This window comes from Panicum virgatum, chromosome 6K (genome assembly GCF_016808335.1).
Source record: "Panicum virgatum strain AP13 chromosome 6K, P.virgatum_v5, whole genome shotgun sequence".
In the NCBI taxonomy this organism is placed as follows: Eukaryota; Viridiplantae; Streptophyta; class Magnoliopsida; order Poales; family Poaceae; genus Panicum; species Panicum virgatum.
Window position 1 is genome coordinate 46,100,482 of NC_053141.1, and position 12,145 is coordinate 46,112,626.

At 42.7% G+C, this 12,145-nt stretch overlaps 2 protein-coding genes across 4 annotated transcripts; one reads left to right on the forward strand and one right to left on the reverse strand.

Moving 5' to 3' along the window:
• Positions 1-434: 434 nt before the first annotated feature.
• Positions 435-4,275, reverse strand: LOC120713041 (solute carrier family 35 member F2-like). 2 transcript variants are annotated; one of them, XM_039999010.1, is made up of 12 exons: positions 3,994-4,275; positions 3,856-3,960; positions 3,201-3,295; positions 2,623-2,680; positions 2,333-2,527; positions 2,076-2,152; positions 1,849-1,931; positions 1,697-1,748; positions 1,429-1,497; positions 1,240-1,326; positions 1,013-1,077; positions 435-908 (listed from the first exon to the last, which is right to left on the reverse strand). In XM_039999010.1, exons 1-12 carry the CDS (start codon positions 4,208-4,210, stop codon positions 809-811), a joined length of 1,203 nt encoding a protein of 400 aa, XP_039854944.1. In that variant the 5' UTR covers positions 4,211-4,275; the 3' UTR covers positions 435-808. The 2 variants fall into 2 exon arrangements, with proteins under 2 accessions (XP_039854944.1, XP_039854942.1); XM_039999008.1 differs by having other exon boundaries at positions 3,856-4,275.
• A 377-nt stretch (positions 4,276-4,652) lies between these two features.
• Positions 4,653-7,742, forward strand: LOC120713040. Of its 2 annotated transcripts, none has more exons than XM_039999006.1 (4): positions 4,653-5,281; positions 5,883-7,236; positions 7,325-7,365; positions 7,475-7,742. In XM_039999006.1, the coding sequence occupies exons 1-2, from the start codon at positions 4,962-4,964 to the stop codon at positions 7,228-7,230; spliced, it is 1,668 nt and encodes a 555-aa protein (XP_039854940.1). In that variant the 5' UTR covers positions 4,653-4,961; the 3' UTR covers positions 7,231-7,236; positions 7,325-7,365; positions 7,475-7,742. The 2 variants fall into 2 exon arrangements, with proteins under 2 accessions (XP_039854940.1, XP_039854941.1); XM_039999007.1 differs by having other exon boundaries at positions 4,654-5,284; positions 5,923-7,236.
• Positions 7,743-12,145: the final 4,403 nt, after the last annotated feature.

A 12,145-nucleotide genomic window follows, 5' to 3' on the forward strand; every position in this document is an offset into this window, starting at 1 on the left:
CATATTTTCACGATTGAAGCTCGAGCAGGAGATCGAGAAGACAAGAAGCTTACCCAATTGTGCAAGCCAGATGCTATTTGCATTAACAGAACTGCAGAAATTTACAGTTGATGCCTTACAGTTTTACATTTATTATCAATGCGCATCGAGGCAAAGGATGGGTTATAGATGGCTTTTTGCATGAGATATCACTTCCGGAGCACATTGAGATCCTTCAGCTTTATAGCTCTAGGGTCTAGGCAAGTTTCCCAAATGGTTTGTGAAGTACTCTAGTAGTCTTGTGACTATGGAGAACTTTGTCGGCGTTCTATCAATGTTGATGTAACAAAGCACTAAGCAAGATGCTGTATAAATCCTCATAAAACTACCAAAATTTACCTATAGTTATATCTGGACAGGCCATTTAACTGTTAGCAGTAGTTTGGTAAATCTGATGGCGCTGGAAACTGATGAGCTATATAAGGTAAAATCAGTTAAGTTTGAAGAATAAGCAATACCTCTGCCTAAATTTCTGGTGGACTGTTGGTGGGCTACCAACTGCTCCTGTTTACAGAAATTCCACCACCTCTATCAAGTCTCAACTATGTGCTGCTGCACTTCATCAAACTGTTTCTAATACATTTCCTGCTCTGAGGCCTAAACTTTCTCAAGTTCTTCCTATATATTCAGCCAGTGCCATATGTGTTCGCCGTTCAAGGCATGCTACAACTTAGAGCTAACCTAGTAATCTCCTGGATGTTCTTGCAGCTGATGGCTGATGGCAGTATGGCACTTCCTTGATATAGATCAAGCCGCCACAAGAGAAGTTTCACACTGGGTAGTGTGCTCCAGCCTCCTCATCCCCCTCCTTGCCCTTCTCATCACTGGTCCCAGTGACCTGCGCCGTCTCCTCCACTTCCCCGGAGCTCCTGCGTGCAACCAGAGGTATCAGTCTCAGCAGTGATGGAGAACCATGTATGTAGGCTTGCCAGGATGCGGCCATAGCTGAAATCACGGTACAAAGGAACCGTACTTGCATGAATATATGATGATGCCAGCCGCCGTGCACGCAAAAGCAACGAAGTAGATCCAGTCAACCTGGTCATGTGTAAACATGATCCGTGAGTTTTTTTTTATTTTGAAAATTTGAGTACCACTCGGAATCTAGGAACTGAGACAAGCTGTATCCTCTTTGGCTATAATTTGAGCGAGTTTCTTTGTCAGGAAGTCTGAACGCATCGAGTAATGCAGTGTACAGACCTTCTCATGGTAAGCGAAGATGCGGATCAGGACAGCCCACATGTCTGAAGTCAGGAGCGAGAGGTTCAGCATGGTCGCGCCACATATCTGCAACATACAAGGGAATGCAAATGCAAATTCAACAGGAAAACCCTGGAAATATATACGAGTAGTCAGACTCATCAGTTAAGCTCAGGAATCCTGCAATACCTTCAATACTGTTGGCACAGTTGAGTAGAACAGGAACATTGCAACTGCAAATCCAAGAAAAGGGAACACCTGAAGAAACAGAAAATGGCCATGATAAGGAGAATCATATCAATGTCTGGATAATTGTAGAGGGGAAACAATCTAGGATTTGTATCAATCAGAGTTTAAGGAACAAAATCAGAATTTTTGGTTCATGTGTCTACAAAAGAGGGTCACTACTGCAAGCTAGCCTGTCTGCAAGGACTGAAGGATAGGGAGAGATACTTACTGCACCAGCATTCCATGTGATCGAATGAAGTTCTTTTCTCTCGAATATACTTCTGTAGAAATGTCAAGGGAAAAAATATACAAACTTATATCGAAGGGAGGAAGAGTATAGAATATGATTGAAGATGCTAATGGATTAATTCCCAAGGATACATTTGTATTGCACTGACAATTGCTCCAAAAAGCCCCAGCATTGCCATCAACTCCACTCTGTTGCTTTTCTTGACCACAAACTCCTGATATTTAGTGAGAAAAATTGGTAGATGCATTCAGCAAAGCTGATTTTACAGCATATCCAACTAGAAACAAATGATCATAAAATTGTTCCATGCAAGTAACATCAAGCAATTTGTTAGGGTTTGTCAACAGTTGCTGGTTACCTCGGTAACATTACTGCAAGCATAAAGCATCGAACCAAAGATGACAAGCAAATCACCCTTCAGAGGGTTAGGTCCTTCTGCGAGGCAAATGTAATACAACGTATGTTATGCTCTTGATGAATCTTATAAGCATAAAAATCGAACAATTTTACTATGTCTTGGTCAGAGCTCACGAAAGTATTTGCTGAAAGAAAAATATATTGTGGTTTAATGTCTTGTATGGGACTTAAAATAGCTTGAGAGAAACATATCCTTACTAGCTCGATCAGAAGCATGGACGTCTGAAAATACAACCAGTATAAGGCCAGCCACACAAACTCCAACGCCAAGGAACTTCCTGAGCCCGTACTTGGTCTTGAGAAATACCCAAGTAAGAACAATGACGCATGGAATCGACCAACAATCCAGCAGCATCACGCTTGTCAAAGATGTGTACTGGTATGACTTCACAACTGCCCAAATTAATTGAAGGCAATAAAAAGACAATTCAAATTATAGAACCAACAGAAACTGCATTATATTTAATTTATTTATGGCAACTACATACCGATGTAATTCGCTTCCACGTCGATAATTCCAAGGATCAAATAGTAGTACCATTTTATCTGCACAAAAATTGATACAAATTTCACGTCATGATTGTGCCAAGCTCTATCTTAATAAAAACAGAATTGGAATAGTTTTTTCAGCAAACTGGCATGAGATTGTGCCCGTACTTAATTTAATAGGATCTTATTTAGATGTCTTAATAAGGAAAAAAACAGAATCAGAATAAGCATCAGTCCAGCTGTACCCCTGTTCCTATATGTATACGCCTAGTCAGTCGCCTACCAATAACAAATAGGGAGGGAGCCATCATGGGCTAGGCCCTACATATAAGCGATAAGATAGGATACGTCAAACACTGTATGCGGCAAGCTTCAATCAACGGTGTAGAATAGAGGACAATCCAAACAAGGCCACCCACTGGTCAAAATCGAACAAAGCAAAGGCTGGCCATGTGCTGGAGAAGCCGCAAATGGCCACGAACAGAGGAATCTAGGGGTTCTTTACGTCACTGAACATTTTCCGTGTATGAACTCTCTGAACTGACAGATCGTTCTGACGTAAAGGAAGCAGACGTACCGTGAGTGGCTGCCTCCGGTAGAGGAGGAGGACGCCGTAGACGAGGGCGAGGAGGATGTAGTTCAGGAGCGACTGCGATGTCGGCGCGTTGATGCCTGAAAATTCAGTATGTCGCAGTGCCTGTCAGTCAACTCGAAAATTACTTTGGAAGAACAAAATCAAAGTGCACTCTGTCACAACTCACAAGTTTGAAACACAAGAAGTTATTTATTTTAAAAGCTGAACTTTTTACCCTGATGATTCGTTAAAGAAAGTAGCTAGGGATCAAATTAAGTAGTAAAAGCAGAAGAGCACATTAGATGATGTGTAATTAAGGCCCCTGGAAAGGCAGCAAGACCGATGGTTTAACCGGAAGGCTAGGGAATTATGTGCTCTGTGTCGAGCAAAAGCGGCGCCAGGCCAAAGAACAGCGAACGATCCAGAGATTCCCGTGGTTGCTCGCCGCACCGGCACCGCAGGAAGAGTCAAAAGCACGATCTTTGGTGGGAGATTTTTCGTCGCGTCAAAAATCCAAACTTTTGTCGTGGTGGCTGCCAGCAGTAAGCAGCGCTCCTCGTCGGCGGCGGCGGCGGCGGCGGCGGCCGTGAACGGTGAACCAAATCAATCTAGTGCGGGGCGGCGTCAGGGCATGCGTGTACATACGGACGGTACGCACCTCGGCGGGCGAGCTCGGAGGAGGCGAAGCCGGTGGAGGTGATGAGCAGCGAGACGAACTGCCCCAGCGCGAGGCCCAGCAGCACCCACCGCGCGCCGCCGCCGCAGCGGCGGCCAACACCTCCTGCGCCGCCGCCGCTCTCATCTTCAGGCGGCGGCGCCATTGATATGTATCTCGGCGAGGTGCGCGCGCGGAGAAGAGCGGGGCTGCGGGATGAAGCGAACAAGCTGCCAAGCCAAGCCAAGCCTAACTGACAGGCAGACCGGGCGCGCGCGCTGCGCTCTTCACAGTTGAGATCGGATTCGTCGGTTGCGAGAAGGCGGGGCAGGGGAGATGAGGAGGTTCGAGGCGACATGGGGGTTGGCGCGGGGCATTATTGGACGCATCGGAGGGTTGGTGATGGAGTTGGACGCTTCGACGGCAAGGCCCGTCGACACAGGGCCGCTTGTCGCGTTTTTTTTTTTTTTTTGCCATATATAAAGCACTTGTGCAAAATTTATCAAATTTGAGATAATTTCCTGGTGGGTTGACTATCCTCCGTTTAGAGAAGCTGACAACTTTGTTTTATATCATTTGATAATTTAACCGCCAATTTTAGTTTTCCGGCAACTCTAGTTCTTTTTCAGAACAGGAAGACATCTTTTTGTATCATCTCATCTGGCAACATTAAGTATCATTGCACTTAGAGCAAGTATTATGAAGCCATGTAGGCGGGCGGTATCCATGTCCACGTCACAAAAATCCTTGTTGGCAGAGAGAGAGAAGGAGAGAGAGAAGGGAACGGGCGGTCCGCGACTCGCCGGGCGGAAGGGGCAAAACCGAGGCCTCTCAGCCCGCTCGCAGCCCGCAGCCGACGGGGAGAAGGCGTTTTCTTCCCCACCGCGAGATCCTGTGCGCCGCTCGCCTCGCTCGTGCTCCCTTCCGCTCCCTCCCGCCAAATCCCCCTTCTGCTCCTGCCAAATCCCGCTTCCGCGCAGCCAAATCGATCTCCCGTGCTCCAAATCGATCTCTCACGCGCTGATTTGAGGGATTAAGCCCCGAATCCTATCCCGAGCAGCCACCTCCAAACCCTAGTAGCGACGCCGCAGCCTCTCCCTCCCATCGAGATGTCTAGATCGTCCAAGAGACCCTGTGCACCAGCGCCAATGGAGATCCCTCCGCCTGGGGCTCAGCCCATTTCTCCCCAAGGGCCTCAGCTCGTTCCACCGGCGGGCATCCCTTCCCTACTTGGAGCAGGCGCTTGGTGTCCTCCATGTCCACGGCCGGAGCAGTCCATGGCGTCTTTCTCTGTTCCATACTGGCTCCCCGGGCGACAGCACCCAGGCATGGCGGCTCAAGGTCCTTGGTGGCCGCCTGCGAATCGTGGTGCACCTGCAATTCCTACCCCAAGTACTGAGAATGCTCAGGAACCCGATCTGCAAGCATGGTATATCCTTCCCCCACCTCTGTTTGCTTGGTTGGTTAATCATATTGTAGTGATAATCTTTCTCATAATAGATTGATATGTCGTATTGATCTGTACATGGCCACCTATGGGGAAAAATATTTAGATGCTGGCTATACTAAAATATGAGATGACACTGATAGAGTGATAGCTCACATGAAAAAACATTTAGATGCTTGCTATGTAAAAGTAATTTTTCTAGCTATATTGTTGTGCTCTGGATCACCCACAATAGATAGTAGATTATTTAATCCTGCTTGCTGTAGTCATTTATTCTTTCAATTTTGTGATATCCAATAGACGAGTAAAAAGATCTTCAGAAAGTAGATTATCTCGTGACAAAATCAGTCATTGTGCTGATCAGGAAGATAAAAATGCAAAATACATTGTAAGTGAGTCATAAATACATCTGTAGTCTTACTTTGCTATTTGCATTGCAGCTACATGGTTACCTGTGTGATTGTCTTGTAAAAAGATGTTCTGTGTAGGTGTAGGTTAGATATATATGATTCTGATTATTCATGTTAATTATTCTTGGCAGAAATTCTAATATTGTGTGTGTGTGTGTGTGTGGCTTGAGCAGGGGATCAGATTCTCCTCCCCCAGTCATGTCTTCTTGTTCGGATGACTCCGATGATCTAGACCCTTGCAAAGTGATTGAAGAGTGTGCTGGTGAGCAGAGTGTCCTAGATTCTTTTGCTAGGAGGCTCGCAACGAAGATCAAAGCTACCTTCACATCACAGCCAACTCAGCGACAGTTTGGTCCAAGGAAGAGCATCCGAAGGGACCATGGAGGTGCTCATCAGCGACTTGTGGAGGACTACTTTGCTGAAGAACCACTATACCCCAACAGTATGTTTCGTACTCGATTCCGTATGAACAAATGCCTCTTCCTGCGCATTGTGAACTCCCTTGGTCAGTGGTCTCCTTACTTCACTTATAGGGTAGATTGTGCTAGTCGAATAGGACTGTCACCACTGCAGAAGTGTACAGCAGCCATGCGCATGCTAGCATACGGCACTCCTGCAGATGCCCTTGATGAGTACTTGAAGATTGGGAAGTCCACTGCATTAGTGTGCTTGGACAAGTTTGCACAAGGAGTGATTGATGTGTTCGGTGGGGAGTACTTGCGACGCCCCACACGTGAGGATGTTGAGAGTATCCTTCAAGGAAATGAGTCTCGTGGTTTTCCCGGCATGCTTGGAAGCATAGATTGCATGCATTGGCGCTGGGAAAAGTGTCCTTTAGCATGGAGGGGGCAATTCACCCGTGGTGATTATGGAGTACCAACAATGATCCTAGAAGCTGTTGCTTCGCAAGACCTTCATATTTGGCATGCTTTTTTTGGAATTGCTGGGTCAAACAATGACCTTAATGTGCTCAACAACTCCCCACTGTTTTTTGATGCATTGAAAGGAGAAGCCCCTCAAGTTCAGTTTTCAGTCAATGGAAATGAATATAGTACAGGTTACTACCTTGCTGATGGCATATACCCAGAGTGGGCAGCCTTCATGAAGACAATACCTCTTCCCCAAACAGAGAAGCATAAGCTGTTTGCCAAGTATCAAGAAGGAGCTAGGAAAGATGTAGAGCGTGCTTTTGGGGTGTTGCAGTCCCGGTTTACCATTGTTCGCCGGCCTGCACGACTATGGAAGCGCAAGAGTGTTGGGAGGATCATGCTAGCTTGTGTGATTCTCCATAATATGATAGTAGAGGATGAGAAAGAGGTGGCTAAAATTCACATTGACTTGAATGAGCAACCAGGGGCATCATTTGCCCTACCTCCTGAAGTGAACGTTGGTGGTAATTTATGTTTTGCTGATGTGATGCGTAGAAAAGCTACTATTCGTGCTCGGCCACAGTATACCCAACTTAAAAATGATATGATTGAGCACATTTGGCATAGGTTTGGAAATAGGAATCAAAATTAATCATCGGTAAGATACTTGTATATGCATATGCTTGAATTCATTTTCCTTTTAACTTTAATCATCAACATGATATCTTATATGGACTTCATTTCAGGACAACTTGCTGTATGGTGATTGCTGTGGGTCCTGCTATAGGTAAGCATTCAGTTTCTGTTATTTACTTTAGTTGAACCTCTATTTAAACCTGTATACATAGAAAACAATAACACAATTATTCATACTGCTTGTTTGCTCTTTTATACAGTGACTACAAGTCTGTTGATGCAATGCAAATGGGTTGGCTGCTCTTTTGTAGTGAAGATGACAAGTCTGTTGATGTCATGGTGTTGATATCTAGCATCATGCTTGCTATCTACTAGTTAATGTGAACTATATTCTCTAAAGTTGATGTGTTTGGTATTTTCTGGATGAGCATGTTTGGTTTCCATATTATGGTGTTGCATGAATGGGTACAAAGATCTTGATCACATCAGATTGTACGTACATGCAAGCATTAATTACTTGCTCTTTAATGCAGTAACTCTATTAGCCATCTTAAAGCCAACTCTATAATATGAACAGGCTTTATTGAAGGCTCAAGATGACATGGCACATGCATTCCGCCAGCTGCTGGCTAAACCATAAAACTTGCTCTTATCACGAAACGTATGTTCACAGCATATATCAATTTGTTGTTATAAATGTTGATACATTACTATGCATAATTTGGTCAAATTTAAGATGATTTAGCTTGAGAAAGCTAGAATTGCATTATTTTAGGGGCAAAGGGAGTATGTGTTAAAAAGTTACCTATCAAAATCGCTGTTTACAGGGAGGGTTCTCTCTCTCTCTCTCTCTCTCTCTCTCTCTCTCTCTCTCTCTCTCTCTCTCTCTCTCTCTCTCTCTCTATTCAACCTTCATTCAGACCGTACCTTTTCCGGGTTGAAAACGAACGGATGGTGTGTGTTGGTGTGGCCTTGCTTTCATGATTGGGTTGGAGACTTGAGACGTGTGGCAAGATGCTTCTTTCTAGTCTTTGACCCTGCGATTTATGCTCGAGTATAGCTTTTTTAAGGCCAAAAGGTCATGGACCATCGCCACAAGCTAAGATCATCCGTGCTTTATTTTATGCTGGGAACTGAAAAGCTAAAGAAGCATTATCTTATTGCACTCTCCTTTGTCAGGTCATGCTCAAAGGCCAACTTCTTCAACACTGACAGAAGAAGGGCAGGTCCAACGGGGTGACTTGTCTTGTGGATGTTTGAGTTAAACTGTAGGAGTACATGTATAGTGAAAAAATAGACTTTTATCACTATTTTGTGTTTTTTGTGGGTGCGTTAAACTGTGCGAGTGCACGTATTGGTGGGAAAATAGACTTTATTTATCACTATTTTTGTATTTATCACTAGAAGAAGTAGACCAGGTTAGGAGGGCACACATTACCGGAGCACGTAAAAAAACGCAAGACACAAGTTCTCTGTTTTTCCTTTTTTGGGAAGGGCAAGACACAAGTTCTCTGTTGTATTGATGAAAACGAACAAGCTTCCACTGCAAGAACGCCGACACCTCAAAAGTCACACAACAAAAGGATATAGCAGGAGAATGTAAATTTGCTGGCATTAGACCGCATGTAATCTTAAAATGAACTCTTTGAACATGTTCGAATATGATTGACCTCTCCTCATTCATTTCAACCATGGAAGAAATCCTAGTAACATTTTGCGATGCTCTCTTGAACAAAATGGACAAATCATAGAATCAGCTCTACACGGGCTTAAATGCCCAAGCAGGTACGTTTTACGACCCCAAATGATCCCACATGATGGGTGTTTGTAGAGTTTTCAAGTTGTATCACAAGGTATACATACTCACCAGATGAATTTTGGTACTCACAGAACATTTGAATCTAATGAAAAGAAAATTGGTGCATAATCTGAGTTTAAGTCAGCTTTCAAAAGTGCAGAGTTTTCTGTCTTATCTTCAAAACCTCTTTGCTGTGTATTCCGAAAAAGGAACGCCGTATATCACAAGGCGTGTACAAGGATACTTCTTTGTTTTTTTGGAAGACACCGGTGTAACCTTCACAAATGGAAAACATTGTTCAGACGGATGGAAGATCTAGTTACATTATGCATTCACACTAAACAAGAACCAAGCTGGAAATAATTAGAACAAGATAAAACAAGGTTTATGTGAATGCAGTTCAGAATAGAATCAACGCAGCAGTGTGGTTCCACAGCAATAAACCGATGATTATGAGCCTGTTCAGACTTTGGACAGGAGGTATTAGGATCCAATGGAATTTCAACTCCTTTGGATTCAGCAATAAACCGATGATTAAAAGATTTCAAGAGCAATGGCCCGCTTCGAAACACATAATACCCTAAGAAAGCTGTGACAATAGTAAGGTCCAGAAATATCTAGTTGCAAGAAATGAATTCCCAACTGTAGCTAATACAGTAAACTTTTTCAAAGTTTAGACAACCAAATAACTTTCTACTGATGAAACAACAAACAAGGGCACTTTGTGTGCTATTTACAACATAGTTATTTTATACATTAACTAGAAATACATATGTGTGGGAAAAAACTGCAAATCAAATTTATGATTTAACTAAGTAAAACTCAGAATGAGCGCGAAATATGAAAACAATATAAGAAAATAGAAACAGATTATAAGAATTTCTGATTTTACTGGAACATGTGAACTCTAAAGTAGCAAGTCATGGGCTCATGGCTACTACAAATGAAGATTTATAGGAGCAGATCTAAATATTAAAAGATAACCAGTTCCAAGCAAGAGATAATCCTGTCAAATGATAAAACATCTCCAACACTATCAAATTCATGTTAGATGTTATTATAAAAAAATGCAAGAAGTCGCATGACATGCATCTTTCTCTGCTTCTTAGTTGCCACAAAGAAACTATTGGTAACCGATCTTTTAAAGACTGAAACCTGGTCACGCTCGCGGCCAGGGACAATGTCCACGTCAGCCAAAAACACAACGACCGTCAGATCGCACGTGAATGGCACAATGTTTACTAGGTCCGGCCATTTTGCAAAAACATTCTCAGACTTCAAGAAAATCAACTCGCCATCCAAAGAGCTCTCTCAGGAATTGTTTCATAAAACACCCTGTACTTCATCGAAATACGATCCGCCGTCCACGAGCCTCTATCACTACAAAAGTTTATAAAAACCCCCCAAACTTTATCGAAATATGATCCGCCATCCACCAGCCTCTCTCACACAACTTTTCAAAAAAAACCTATGAAGATTTTATCTTTAATCATTGTGTGATATTGATCTTTTTAAATTATTTTGTGCTGTTGGTTTATCAATCAGGTGTAATGTTGGCTACCTTTGCTCTTGCCATTCCAAAAGCTCCATTTGGAACTCTTTCACCTCCAAAAATGATGATCATAGGAAATACTTGAATGAAATGTCCAACACAACTCTGAGTTTATGCGCAAACAATGAAGCACAAAGACAACCTACTTTTAGATGCTGGGGTGCTGGTCAAGTTCGCACAAAGAGAACCTACTTTTAGATGTTGGGGTGCCGGTCAAGTTCAATTATTACGTAGCAGGAGGAAAACGCCATAGCACGTTCAATCCTTTCACACTGTTTCGATCGGCATCATTTCCATGTCTAGCGCAAAAGCAATAGCGGAAACTATAGATGGAAAGGAGTCAAGGGGTAGAAATGACATATTTCTCATTAGCCTCATCTTAATATGGAGCACCACATCAGCATAAGGATGAGGTTGATCCAAAAATAGAAGTTGATCGAGGGACTAGATTGACCAATCTGAAAGTTGAAGGACGAACTTGACCCTCGAGATAAAGTTGAGGGAGGAAAACGCCTATTTTGCCAAAATAATATGCAAGTTCTCAAGGCGCTGGAGTTTCAGCTGAAACACCAAGTTATCAAGACAGCACTACAGGCAAGCTAAACTCTGAAGTTGTACAGCACGTCTTTGTTTTCCTCTAGGAAAAAAACCCCATAGTGCTTGTCCAACATCAAACTACTCTAGAAGAGAATTACCTCCATGTAAATGCAAACATGGCTTGGTTTCATTTGTCTCTTGTGCTTGGAGGATTGGTCGAAGCACCAATGCTATTGAAGTTCAACTATACTCTACATGAGTGTTTTTTTTTAATCACTCTACATGAGTGTTACTTCAACACAGATAGCACGTGCCATGTTCTGTCAAACCTTTTGCCATCAGAGCTGTATGCTTAGGCACTGGCACTGTATGTATTACTCTCTGAAGCTTCAGACTGCTGTTACACAGTTTTGTTTTTTATGAAATGGAAGCCAGGCATCTTTTTTATGCACTATTATTAGTCTAAATCTAAACAATATATATGATACAATACAATCACTAATCTTCCATGACACTTCCAAAACAAGAAATCTCTGCTGTGTCTCAACTCTCAAGTCTCCTATTAATTATCTAGAGCCAGTTATTCTTCAATAGCATACAGGCCAAAGAAAAAAAAAACAGACCTGGGATACTGTCTATACCACACCACATAATCAACTAGAAAGCTTCCAAGATTCATATGAGATCTTTCAGAGTTTTAGTTAAACTTCTGATAGATGTGTTGGCAAGATATGGAAGGTAACCTTTAAATCTTCAGCATAAATAAACAAACACTGGACAGATAAAAGAAAATTCGCTGTTGAAAATTACTGTCTGATTACTGATAGCTGCAAAAAAGAAAAGTTGTCTATAAAAACTATAACACATTCATCTTCTGCATCTCTGCCAAACCTGGTCTGGAAACTATATAATTGGGCAGCTTTTGATCTTACTATGACAGTTGACATAGTTTTATATTTAAGCTTTTCTGATACATGCAGTGTTTACAATATATGGAAGATTTGTTTGTTCAGCATAAACAAGCAGATACAGGTCTGAGCAACC